At 46.3% G+C, this 14,193-nt stretch overlaps 1 protein-coding gene across 6 annotated transcripts in view; it reads right to left on the bottom strand.

Annotated features, from left to right (window-relative positions):
* Positions 1-14,193, bottom strand: part of Gria1 (glutamate receptor, ionotropic, AMPA1 (alpha 1)) — a 318,674-nt gene that overhangs the window by 77,409 nt on the left and 227,072 nt on the right. For all 6 annotated transcript variants that reach the window (XR_388348.2, NM_008165.4, NM_001113325.2 and 3 more), the window contains exon 11: positions 9,717-10,087. Coding sequence is in view for 5 of the 6 variants with exons in the window: in NM_008165.4 (NP_032191.2) it covers positions 9,717-10,087 (371 nt within the window). In the remaining variant the exon portion in view is untranslated. The remainder of the gene's footprint in view (positions 1-9,716; positions 10,088-14,193) is intronic.

Raw genomic sequence — 14,193 nt, 5'->3', positions numbered from 1 at the left:
GAACAAAAAAATTGGAGGGGAATTATTTTTTAAAATATATAAACACGATATTATAGTTCTGTCTAATTGTACACCATGCAATCTATGTTAACACAACTCTTCCAAGAGGCCAGAGCTCACTCTGGGCTTGGTTGTATTCAATCTGTAGATTCTCATAGTGATGACCACTCAGGATGAAGCAGGAGCTACCCTCTGTTGCTGATACAAGCATCCTCAGTCACCACGGCAACAGATAACTTGACTGTCAAATTGACTGAGTTAGGACTTGTCTAGGGGATTCCTGAAGCAAAGCTTTGGGACACAAGAACATTTCTACAGAGCACTAACTTATGTCCCACCTAGCCCGGAAGGAGAGGGTTGCAAGTGTCTCCTGTCATCATACCATCCCCATCACAATGACTGGACCCTCAAACTGAGTTCATGAAACCCTTCCTTCCTTAGGTTGCTTCTTGTGGGGTATTTGATCATACCAGGAGAAAAGCAAGGGCTATAAGTGTCCCTCCCACCATATGCTGTCATACTCACATTGATTGCTTTCCTGATTTTGGCCAAATTCCTTTCATCCCTGTAAGCTACACTCTATGCCCATGAGACTGGGTTGCTGCTGCTGGGTGCCTTCTCACTGGGCTTGCTTTCCACCTCCTTGTTCTGCACCATGAGTCCCAAGGGAAGAATGTTAATCCACATTTTCAGTGATGTTTGCTGCAGCAGCTGATAACACCTGCCACCCAACAGGTGGTATCGACATAGTTACTCTTGGAGTAAACTTTCAGAAAAGTGGCCTGTTGTAATTCTGGTATGAAAAAAGTTTCTCCTTCTATTCAACTATTCAAACTGTATGTCAACAATAAAATATGATAGATAGGTCTTTTTTTTAAAAAAAATGTCTTGAGCCAGCTTAGTTTCAACTATGAACAAACAAAAGACACCAGACTGCTGTGTATACCTGTTAGTCTGTCTACTTCCCCCACTCAAATTCTGCCAAGCTATCCATCCCTCAAAAGAGAAGTTTAGAGTAGAGAATTACTAACAGCCGGGCTTTGAGTCTGGTAAGTTTTAAAGTAAGTAGGGTTCAAAATGTACAGATGAGCAAGAGCATAGCTTTTGTTGTGAAAAAGGTAGATGGGACAAACCTAGATCATGGGTTCCATTGTATCCTTCTGGTCCCTCAGCCAGTGAGGAAGGCCTGGGAGGGGCTTGCTTCAGGCTTTAAACCTGCTCTCAGTTAGTGCTGTTTGACACTCTAGAACTAGCCCCAGTTCACTACTCTAACACTCTAGTACTCTTAGTATGAAATGAAAACTCTTATTATGAAGTGGGGATCTTTCTTTCGTACACCTTAGGCCTCCAGCTATAATGGGTAAGTTGGGGTCCAGCAGAGGCTTCTATTCCCCAGTACCTGCTTTCATTTGACCACTTCTCTGCCCTTGTGACTGTGTGAGATCCGGACTCCTCCTCGCCTGAAGTAAGGAGTTGGTGGAAGTTCCCAGTAGGACTCTCAGGTTCTGTCTTTGCCATCCACCAGCAGATTCAGACGGAGAATTGAGACAGCACTGGGCTGGGGTCCCCTCTACAAACTCCATGGTGGGAGAGACCTCAAACTGTCCATGCACATATCACACCAGTCAAAAATGTGCAATCGCCCAGTCTGCGCTAGTCCTACACCCTGGTGTGGTGTTCCTTGACGGAGGTGAGAGGAAAGCAGAGAAGAGGGGTGTGTCCTTGGGAGTCACTTCACTGCACGTGATCATCCTCATAGATGGGAAAAGGCCAGGGCCCCAGCCTTTACTGGACACAGATGACCTCTCTATGTTTGTGGCCACATTTGTCTAGCAGAGACAGACTCTGGGGTCTGAGTTTATGGCTGCTCTCTGGCACTGTTTCCAGCTGCCTCATTGCCTTTGCTTTGGCATCCCTAAGCTCATCTTCCCAGGATGGAATCTGGGTCCCATTATTTTCTGTCTGGGAGGCAGAAAGAGGCGGTGAAACACACAGAACATCCTGTCTGGCTACAGAACTTCTGGGAGGAGCTCACATCACAGGAGGCTCCAATGCTGGTCCCAGCAGAAGTGACCCCGTCCCCCAACCCTGGGATCAGTGACCCAGAGTGTGCAGCACACGTTTCTTTCTTCGTTTCTTCCACAGAACCTCGTGACAATGTCCTTTGTAACAATTAACCTGGGACTTCTGCAGGGCTTGTGAGTTCAACAGGAAAATGATTTTGCTGTCTCAGGCTGCTTTTATCAAGTCACAGCTTCCTTGTCTGTCCCCCAACCCCTTCAATGACTTCAGGATGAACAAGAGATATGGGCTTGTGAGGTTCTGTCTTTCAGGGGAGGAGGGAGAGGGGGAGGTGGAACGGGAGAGTACCCTCCCATCCATCCTTGCTGATGGCAAACTGGTTGCTATGGAGTCAGCATGGGAACGCAGTGGTCAGGCTATCATTGGTTGTCTTCTTGGCTTTTCTCCTTGGCCACTCTGTTCCCATGGTGAGTCATTGACAGGGCCACCAACAAGCAAATGAGCTGGAGGGAGGGAATGTATGATATGGGGTTCAGGGACATCCCCAAAGTGCCATTACTCCACCGCCCGAGACTTCTCACTGACTGTAATTATCTTCATCAGGTGGAGATAATTAGTGTCCACGCTGAGATGATCAGAATAAAGGGAGAGTTCTGAGGTCGAACGATAACTTCTCATTTTCCTCTATTTCCCCTAGGGCCCACGTGCCTACTCTCTTCTCGTTAGCTAAGCTCTCTTGAATTCAGAAAAACCACTGACCCCATGGGGGGGGGGTGCAGTGGGGTTGGAGAGGCTGAGAATAGAGTTGCAGCCAGTGGGACCTGGGTTCAAACTGTATGTGAGGGAGGATAGCTGTGAGCATGACCTGGGTTCAAACTGTATGTGAGGGAGGATAGCTGTGAGCATCACAGGACGTGGGCACTTCCTGTCTTAGTGGCATTTCCTGTTGGATAGCATACCATGCCATGAGCAACTTCCCAGAGAGAGGGTTTAGTTTGGATCACAGCTGCAGGGTGTGGCCCATCACCATGAGGAATATTCAGCAATGGGAACTAAGGCAGTTGGTCACACACATTAAATTCAGTCACAAAGAAGAAAGTGATAAGTGCTGGTGCCCAGCTGTCTTTCTCCTTTTGATTTAGTCTAGGACAGAAGCCCACGGAATGGTGCCACACACTATGGGTTCCCCTCTCTATGAACCTAATCAAAACAGTGCCCCACAGGCATGGCTAGGGGCCCATCTCCTAGGTCATTCTAGAGTTTACCCAGTGGACAATTGAGATTAAACCATCTCAGTGACTTAGAGGCAAACGAAATGAAACAAAGAGAAACAAAAACCTCCCTCCTTCTCTGACTTAAGAATTCCCAGTAGGGAATAGAGAGTCCTAAGACCTGTCCAGAGCTAACTGTCTCCAAAGCTGGGCTTCCTCAGTCTCCAAATACCCTTTCCTTCTTGGGCTCATCCGTGCATCCTTCATTTTCCATCTTCACATATCCACATCATCAACTCCTGTCAATCCTGGGGGTCTGTATCCATGGCAATGACCCTTATAATTTTCATCACCATCATTTCCCCTGGACAGCTGGAAAAGCCTTTAGTCTGGCCCTTTTGTGTCTGCCCTAGACTCTTCTCTACCTCAGTCCATTTCCTTCATAGCTCCCCAGATGGTATTTTAGTATGCAAATCAACCTTTCTCTTGCTTAATGCCCCCTAACGGGCTGACTATCCATTGATCTACAGTAAAACCCCACGTCTATACCATGACCACAGGGTCCTCTGCCATCTGGCCTTGGCCCATCTCTTCAATGCTCTCGCATACCCCTGTTCTCTTCATTTACTACAAGCCAGAGGCATAAACTGCTCCCTCAGATCTTGGGAGCCCTAAGGCAGGAAGGCTTTCTTCAGCAGACTGCGTTCACACTTGGCTATCATATCTCTCAGCCCTGTGCAGGCCAGCATTCCCCTTACTGAGCAGGTCCTCAGAAGTCATCTCCAGACACTGTAATTCCACATTCTTTAGTACTTATTTTAACAAGTTTATTATTGTTGTTGTGTGTGGCTTGTCCTCGTGTGTATGTGTACATGCATGCATGTGTGTGGTATATGCCTGTGCGTACATGCTTGTTTCTCTGTGCACACATATGTGTACATGCATGTGTGTTCATGCCTTTGTGTGTGCATGCATGCATGTATATGCATGAGGTGCATGCCTGTGTGTACATGGCTATGTGTGTTCATTCATGTGTGTATATGCCTTTGTGTAAACACATTTGTGTATGTCTATGGGGTGTATGCCTTGTGGATGAGTGTGGTGTATGTTTCTGTTTGTGTGCAGATGTTGATGCAGGTCTGCTTATAGGTGCATGTGTGTGTGTGTCCAGAAGTTGACATCTGGTGGCCTCTTCAACAGCTTTTTCACCTTACTTTTTGAGACAGGGTCTCTCACTGAACCTAGAGCCCACTGTTTCAGCTAGACCAAAAAACCTCCAAGGATCTCTGTCCCCATTTGTCAGGGTTACAGGTTTGTGCTGCTTTGCCTGGCTTTTTCAGTGTTGATGGTGAGAATCTGACCTTAGGTTCCCATGTCTGGGGGCCAATTACATTGCCCACGGAACCATCTCCCCAGTCCCTTTTCTGTAGTGGGTTTTTTTTTTTTTTTTTTGAGACAAGGTATAATTCAATAGCCCTAGCTGATCTGGAAACTCATGATATAGCCTAGGCTGGCTTTGAACTTGTGGCAATCCTCCTGCTCAGTGTCCAGACTGCTGGGAATAGAGATGTGTGCTACCATGCTGAGGCTCATTTTGTTTAGGAGACCTAAGGGTTTATACATCCACCATCCTTGTTTAATGTCTGCCTTCCACTGCTGGGCTACCAGTTCCCTGAAGCCAGGGCTCCTAACCACAGGCTCCACATCGTCAGCCTGTTGGATAAATGAATGCTGCCACCTGCAAATACGAGTGGAAGATATACAAAGGAGTGTGGGGAGAGCCAAAAATAAACCGTCTCTCCAATGATTCATTTTTCTTCAATATATTACTCTTCAGGATGCTCTATATGGAAAGAGAAATCTAAAATATCTATTAAAGCAGATCTTTGGGCCCAAGAAACAGAGGCTTACCAAGTCTACTCATAGCTCCAGATGTCACCAGCAAACAACCAAAATATAAACAGCATAGTCTGTGATCACAGCTCAGGGGATTTATAGTTTGTAAAGTCAAAGCCACTAAACCCTCAGCTTATGTGAACATTTCATAGGAGAAGGGGAGGAGCCAGGAAAGCATTTCAGTTCTATCTGTGGGCAGGACTGAAAGTGCTCCTTCTAAATGTTACTAGGTATTTGTGGTGCTACTATTGTATCAGGACCCATCCTAAAATATGGCTCCCCCCACCCATGCTCCCTGCTTTCACTCTGGCAACCACGAAGCCTCCACTCTTGTCCCTAGCATCTCTTGACTTTGTAAGAACCTACAGGGCCACTGTGGGTGGTACAATCTTGCTAATCTTTTGTCTTCCTGACCTGTGGAGTGCACATGTGGCTGGAAACATGGCCCCTGTCCCTGTCTCTTGATGTCTCTGTCTGAGAATTGCCAGCATGTGAACAAGATACCCAGGCCAAGTGAAAGGCAGAAGGAAGGGCTAGTCCTGGTTGATTCCCTGGTTTCTTGAGTGGAGAAAGTGATGCACATATCTGGACACATTACTGTGATGGCTGTTTCTGTGACTTATGGAGACCTCTATTGGGCCATAGTTTGTTTGGTTTTGGTGACTAGACATCAGTTACTTTGAAGTTATTATAAAGATACAACTTTTGAGGGTGTGTGTGTCAGAATCTCATGTCCTTTGTGAGACAAATTTTCATGCAGCCCAGGCTGCCTTTGAATTCAAATTGTGGTAGAGATGTCTCTGCACCTCAAATCCTACCTCTATCTCCAAAATGCTGGGATTGTAGGCAGGCACTAGCAAGCTGGTTTAAATTATGCTGGGGGTTGAACCAAGAGCTCCAGGCCTACAGGCAGGTTTTCTACTAACTGAGCTCCTTCCCAGCATAAAGTAACTATCTGTATATAACACGAGTACATGTTACCTGATGGGTTCTAGCTCTCTACATCCTGAGTTAGTGAGAGGTTCGGACACATTCTTTCAGTAAGAGCAGTGGCCAAACGCTAGATTGAGTTTAGGACACCCTGTGGAAGAGGGGAACGCTAGATTGAATTTAGGACACCCTGCGGAAGAGGGGGAGGAAGGATTGTAGGAGCTAAGGAGGGTCAAGGACACCATGAGGAATCAACCCCACAGAACCAATTAGGCTACCCTCACAGGAGCTCATGGAGACTGAACCGACAATTAGAGCCTCTGTGGGTCTGACCTAGTCCCTCTGCGTGTATGCTATGGTTGTGTAGCTTGGCATTCTTGTGGGACTCCTAACAGTGGGAGTTGGGGCTGTCTCTGACTCTCTTGACTGCTTTTGGGACCCTTTTTCTCCTGCTGGGTTGCTTTGTCCAGCCTTAATATGAGAGGTGGTGCCTGTTCTTATGCTATGTTTGGTAGATATCCACAGGAGGCTTTCCCTTTTCTGGAGAGAACTGGAGGAGTGGATGGATCATAGCTCATCTAGCAAAATGTTGAACACTAGGAACAACTATGAACCTTCACAGTTCCACCCAGCTCAGTGTTTTTCAGAGGCACAGTGGGGCACGGGGAAGCAACAACTTCTCATCTCCCACCCTTGTCTGCGTGGTCTCCGACCAAGTCACCGTCTTAGCATCCTTGCCTTTGTATCTGGGCCAAGGTAAGATGAAATGCACACATTTATTTTTCTGAGAGGCATTATAATGCATACTTTGACCCACAGTTAGGTTTTACTCTGATTGACTGAAGCAGCCTTGAGAAGGGAAAGCCTACTGAGTCGGACACAATACCTTATGGTGGTAGTGCATTCCTGTGGGGGATCAGACGATGTCATCTGCTTACACATCTTCCCTCCCAGCTCTTTTAGGGAAGAGTCTCAGAATCCAGATGCTGTGTCTCTGGGGTAAACTACTGCCTGTATTCCTGCCTTTTCTTTGGACTTCTTTAAGAGGGCAAAGTAACATGAGCAGCAGCACATAGTACCTTGTCTTAAGTTAGGGTTTTACTGCTGTAAACAGACACCATGACCATGGCAACATTTAATTGGGGCTGGCTTACAGGTTCAGAGCTTCAGTCCATTATCATCAAGGCAGGAGCATGGCAGCATCAAGGCAAGCATGGTGCAGGAGGCTCTGAGAGTTCTACATCTTCATCTGAAGGCTGCTGTTAGAATACTGACTTCCATGCAGGTAGGATGAGGGTCTTAAAGCCACAGTAATACACTTATTCCAACAAAGCCACACCAACACCAACAGGGCCGTAGCCTCTAACAGTGCCATTCCCTGGGCCAAGTATATACAAACTGTTTTGGTCACAGTACCCAAAATTCAATGTCTAAAATCCACAAACATCACGCTCCCTGTAGGTTATAGACATAACACTGTAAACCTTACGGTGACACTCAATGGAGAAGCTGTGGTTTCCATGTCATCCACAAGAAGCAGAGACACTGAGTGGGGATTGTTTTATTAAGCTGAAGAGGAGGATGGCTTTGAGGATCCTCCTCACAATGGTGTTGGTTCCTTAGACACTCCAGTGGGACCCTCAGATCCATAGATTGTAGACACTCAGGGGTGAAGCAGATCAGGAGGGGCTGTGGCGAGCTTGGAATGTATAGGTGACTATTATTTCATTTCCAACAACCATTGCCAGATTTATACAGGATAAACAAAGCTGCGTCTGACAGAGGATTTAGTTTGTGAAGTAGGCACAGGAGACCCTGGAATGATGTGGAAACACTGGAAGGCAGACCACAGGGCTGCTGGTGAGAGGCAGATGTTCGCCCTGAGAGGAAGTACCAGTAGGGTAAGCGCACACTGTGTGCATGCTCCCATGTTTGTACTTACACCGACACATTCAGAGCTATCTCCTCCCACTGTTTACCCAGTGGCTGGATTTATCTCTAAGCAAGCCCTTCCCCTGCTTGGTTTCCTCTGTCTTCGCCTTGTGTTTGGCAGTATTGGCTGAATATCCAGTCTCGCACCTTTTCTCCCACGTCACCCTACCCCCTCCAACTGTCTTCTTATTTAAAGAAAAACAAGATTAAAACAGTGAACCATGTGGCTTTCCAAATTATAAGGCAGACAAAGTAAGGCCTGGGGGTGGCTGGTTAGGAAGGCATTACTCCTCCACCATTAGGAATGTTGGTCCTCATTCACATCAAACACAAATTGTAGATGGGGGTAAATATGCATCTAAATACTTCCATAAGGGATGGATTTATGCACGTAGACTTTAATAGACACATGGATGCCAAAGTCCAAGCCATGTTTCTTTGCCTGATTTTGAGATGTGGTCATTTACAAGGAAGTGATCTCTGGGAAGAGAGACATTGGCCAAGGGAAGAGAACACAGAGCCATACTGCCTTTCTCACCAGGTCAACTTGAGAGGGTTATAACATAAGTATTTTAGAATATAGCCAGTGGAACACTACACATTAACATAAGCATTGACCACAGCTGATAATTTTCCAATTGCCTCTTCCTCCCCTTTCCTTTCTATACTTCCTCTTGGTTTCACAAGTACTTTTCCTAAAAATAAATGGTATGAACAAGTCCAATACATAACACAGTGGGGCCCCTGGGCTGAACCACAAGAAACAAATTTATAGTTCTACTGCAATTAGGGTTTTCCCCTTTTCAAAAACCAGAACCAGGAAAAGAAGAGCTGTTTTTCATTGAGAAGAGGAAACCAGGGCCTGCCTGGGTAAAGTGACTTGGTCAAGGCCTCACAGAGGGACCATGTGCCAGATCCAGTTTTTTTGTTTTTTTTTAATTTAAAAAAAACTTTTTTTTTATCATGCAGGAACAGTTCTGGCATCAGGACTAGATGGCCCTGGCAGTTTTGTAAAAAGAGAATCATGGGAGTCCTGCTTCATTGCTGTGAGTGTTCGGTTAGAGGATGTCTCCTTGCTGTGCCAATGGTAGATGTTCAATAAATGTTGGTTATATTATACTATCCTCCATTTTTCCTTTGTACTTTACATCTACACAACATCATTCACAATGATGTCTATGCATCTTGACAGCATATTACCCAGGCAGCAGACAGCTGGCCCAACCATAGAAACATCCAGAAATACTCACAACATGCAAAGAACAGTTGACCAAAACTTAAGCAAAAACACAGACACAATAAAATCTGGGAAGAATCTCATTGTGTGTGTGTGTGTGTGTGTGTGTGTGTGTGTGTGTGTGTGTGTGTGTGTGTATAGAGTATAGAGGTCAACTTCAGTGCCATTTCTCAGAAACCACTAACTTCAATTCTGAGTCAGGGTCTCTCACGGGGACATGGGACTCACTGATCTAGGTTGGCTGGTCAATAAGCCCAGAAATCCTCCATCTCTGTGTCCCAAGTCCTGGGATTACAAGCGGATACTATCATGACCAATTTTTTTGCATGGGTTCTGGGGATCAAACTTAGATCCTCTTTTTGTACAGCAAGTACTTTACCAACTGGGCCATTTTCCAAGCCCTAATCCCTAACCCTTGGATTTTCAATATTTTTTCATCCCAAGCATATTACAACATTAAGTAAAGGAGTTGAGAAGAGTTGACTGACCTGGGGGAAATGTCACATCCTTGCTGCATGAAGGCCCCCAGCGAGAACCACAGGCTGTTGAATATGCCAAACTCATTTGACTGGTCACTGGTTGTCTGATCTCGTCCTTCTTCAAACTCTTCACTGTGCCATTCATAAGGACTGAAACGGCTGACCAGGAAGAGGACGACGCTCACTCCAATGTAGGCAAACACTATACACATCCAGATCTCGTAGGCCAAAGGGTCAAGAAAGGAGAAGACACCTGGCTTGGACTTCTGTGGCTTCTTAATCATAATGGAGATTCCCAAACTCATGAATGGCTTGGAGAAGTCGATGACTTCCTCCCGGACCAAGGTTATGGTCAAGGGGGCCACCGCCACATCTGCTCTCTGAAAGGACAAAATCAAATAAGGTTCAGTTGAACTCAGCAGCTCCTTTTCTTGTTTCTGTTCCTCCCCTTTGTGCGTGTGTCTCTATTTCCTCTGTCTCTCTGTCTCTCTCTCTCTCTGTGTATCTGTTTCTATCTGTGTGTGTGTGTGTGTGTGTGTGTGTGTGTGTGTGTCTGTCTGTCTGTCTGTCTGTGTCTCTCTCTTTCTCTCTCTCTCTGCCCATGAATTGGTGTGCATGTTCTCAGGTAGGCCAGAGGTTGGTATCAGTTGTCTTCATTGTATAATTTCCCTACCTTGTTTTGGATGAGAGGGTCCCTGTCTGAACCCGGAGCTCATGGATGAGCTAGACTGGCTGACCAGTTGAAGCCCTGCCATCCTCTGTCTTTGCCTCCCCTCCCCAGTGCTGAGATTCCAGGCGTGCACTATAGTACTAGGCATTTTATGGGTGGGGATCAAACTCAGGTCCTCATACTTGGTTAGTATGTGCTTTATAGACTGAGGTCTCTTCCCAGCTCCTGTTTCCATCTTTACTGTGAAGAATTGTTTTTGTACCATAAGGATGTGGAAACGGTATAAAACCCCATAAGACTAATTGTCCTGACACTGTGAAGTGTTTCTGAGAAACGGACAACAGCTTGCTATTTGTCAGAGGAGTTCAGTCCATTATCTGACAGCTCTGCTTGATCGAGATGCCTTCCCCATTCTGCAAGAGAGAAGCGGCTGCCTATGCTTATCCCGTGGCCAGGCTTCTTTCTTGTGTTCTGAGAGTCTCTTCAGCCCTGCTCCCACCCCTCAGCTCCCAGCCCCCAAGGCTGAATGTAGACTGTGCAGCCTGATTATACTGGGAAGAAGATAGGACCTATAGGTGCTCATTCAGCACACCCTACTCCAGATCTGGTCCTGAGACAGTTACTCAGGAATGCCTGAGACCCATGTGGCTCAATGAGACTTAGCTGGAGCTGAGCTTCACAAAGGATGATCCCAGAGACTGCCATTTGGGTTCCTCAATTCAGGGCTTATGCTGAACTCCCTGGAAACCTGTCAATACGTTCCGTTCCTCTATCTCCAAGAACACATGGCAGTTGTTTTGTTTGCTTAAGCCAGTTTGCATTGGATTTCTTTTACCTACAACCAAGATTATCCCTGGCTAACGAGATGGTGATGGCAAATTGAACCTGATAAACATTTATGGCACAATGATGTGTGAGCTCTAGGCTGGAAGCTGGTGGTAAGCTATGACCCCTCCACAATCAAGGGTGAGTAAGCTAGCAGAAGAGATTATCATACCACATACGCATATGCACACATTTACACAGGACACAGTTAGAGAGCACACTGCAGGGGAAGGGGGATGGGTCCATCACAATGAGAGCTCAGGGAAGTATGGCACAGAAGAGGTGACAAGTCAATGTGACATTGTAAAAGGGGAGAGCTTTGCATATCTCTCTGGTGGGGAGCAGTCTTCTGGGAGGAAGGAAGCCTGTGGGAAGGGCCTGAGAGTGAGAAAACCAAGCCAGTTGTGAATTTTCTTTCCAGGAAGATTGCTAAAAGCTACACAAGTATTCAGTGTCTGAGTATCAAACCTAGTCTGTTGGTAAGCAAGGAAGAGTGCCAGGCATTCTCATCTGTCCTTGGGCAGCTCTGGGACGCACCAGTCAGCTTGGATATAGCAGAAAGGGGCAAGGAACATAGGGGATTGTCTGGGTGAGACAAACTTAGAGCTGGGCCCTGTGTAGTGAACACTCCCATCACAAGCATGCAGCAAATTGTCTCCATCCTCTTTAGGGAACTGACATCTGGAGGAGTCAAGTGGCTTCCAGGAGCCATGCAGCTCAGAGGATCGTAGGGACTCAAGCCCAGTAGTCTGTCTGCAGGCATTATTCTCTTTCTGCTCTGGACATGGACAGATAAGAAGATATCCTTGAATAAGGCTCAAAGGCACATCCAGGAGCCACAGCATGTGCTCCAGCCCTGATTCTCTCCCCGAGAACCCCTCCGGCCCTTCTCTCAGTTTTTCTCAGCTTCCCAGTCCAGGGTTTCAGTGGAATGATGCCTGCAGAAGCAGATGTCCCAGTGATGGACAAAAGACAGAACTTTGGGTTATGACCGCTGTTACTGACTGAGCATCTTTCAACAAATCAGCTAAGCAAGACCTTAGTGCCTCTGTGTCCTCTTCTATAAAGTGCGGAAATGGTCTTAGCTGCCTAACAGGGCTGAGATGACTGTGTGAAAGGAGATGAGTATAGTATTTAGTGTGGCATGAAGTACCAGGGGAATATGAAGTAGTTACTGCTGTGGGCAAGAAACAAGGAAGGAAGAGACATTCATAGCAGCCACTTTTACAAAGTAGGAAGCTGGGAGTCCTGTAAATAAGGGTTTATAAATTTATTTTCTACCTCATGGGTGGGTTGCAGTTGATATTTCCCTAGCATCCTCTTCTTTCTCAGGGGAACAAAACAGGCAAGATGAACTCAAAATAAAGGTAAATAGCTTTGTGCTCAACATGGCTTCCCTGGGAATCAGTTTTCACTGGTAGAAGGACAGGTCTAGTAAACAGAACATAGGCTTTAGGCTGAACATAAATCATAGAGGTGACTCCAGGTCTCTGGAGAGTGGATAAGCCTGACACTACACTGCCTGTTGTCACTAGGATTGTGCCCTTGGGATGGTCACATCCTGCTCTGCCCTGGACAGGGGCTTTTTGACAAAGAACTGTGTTACAGGAGGTGAAGGCGAAGATGAACGTTGGAGAAGGTGAAAAGTTCACAGCAATCACCATGGCAATGACCTTAAGAGCTTGAAGGAAGTTCCCATGGAAACCAGCCTCCAGATGCAGCACGACTGTGTAGCACTACCCATGCAGGTCTCTGTTTCAATGATGGAGTTTCTAAACTGATGGGCATCAAGGGAAGACAGAAGGGAGATACAGGAAGCATTTCCTAACTTAGCCTGGAAAGCCCCTTTTCTTCAGGATACCTTCTTAGTGCTGCTTTTTTATCCATTGTCAGGTATACCCCGCATGACCATCATGACTCCTCTTTCCCTGATGTGAGGCTGCAGATGCACAATTCTCTAAAGTGATCAATGCCTCCTGACTGCATCAACTGAGTACCAGCCTGAGGCTCAGCATGACTTCCACGCTGTTCAGAGATACAGCTGGCATGTCCAGGACCTATGAAGGAAGCCTCTATGACTATTTTCATGAACATTATGGAAGCTGCCTTTTGCTATTTTCTTGTATTCTATAAGACAAAGTCTCTATCCCAGGCTGGCCTCAAACTCATCAAGGAAGAGCCTTCCCATATCCATCTCCTCAATGATGAGATTACAGATGCATATCACAATGCCCAGGAGATATAGTGCTGTGCATTGAACTCAGGACCTCATGTATGCTTGACAGGGAATCTACCAACCAAGCCACAGCCTCTGTCCCTCTCTTTCCTTTTGTTGTTCTACCTAAGAGCCATCATCATATCCTGGTGCTGACTGAATCAACCCACATTCTTGTCTTGTCATGTGTGACTCAACCTTTTCTCTGGCCAATTCCACCCAAAGCAGTCATCCAGTGTTTTCTTGATCTCACCTTATTTATTTGTGTCTACCATCCTGTCATTTGTACTCTAGAAACTTCTAGCTGCCCATCTCTCTGCCCCTATTTCAATGACTGTTTTCCAAGACCCACAAAGTCTGGAGGGCTATAAATCTGTATGAGCTCTTCTGTGGACCATGTAATTTAGACTGTTGAATCCTATACTCTCGAACTGCTTTCTACCGTTGTCTCTTTACCCTAGAAAATGTGCAGGGTCAGTCTGGGAATCTTGGCTTCTCATGACTCCCTAGACTCTGAAAATAACACTGGCCATTCAGTGCCTGCTCAAGACTGCGTCAATTTACTGATGCTTTGGCAGTAGTCACCTGGTGGATTTCTTTGAGTGTGTTGTACTGCACAGATGGCTTGGGTCCACCCCTACCACACACAGGAGCAGAATCTGAGGCAGAGTAAGCCACAAAGAAGCAGAGGCTAGCTTCTAGCATGGAAAGTCAGGACAGCTTGAAGGAAAGTCTCAACTGTTAGGAGGGGAACACAAAGGGGCCTTGGAAAAGTG

The sequence above is a fragment of the Mus musculus genome, chromosome 11, assembly GCF_000001635.26.
Source record: "Mus musculus strain C57BL/6J chromosome 11, GRCm38.p6 C57BL/6J".
NCBI classification, from domain to species: domain Eukaryota; kingdom Metazoa; phylum Chordata; class Mammalia; order Rodentia; family Muridae; genus Mus; species Mus musculus.
Note: the sequence above shows the minus strand (reverse complement) of the source record. Positions and strands in the feature narration are given on the sequence as shown.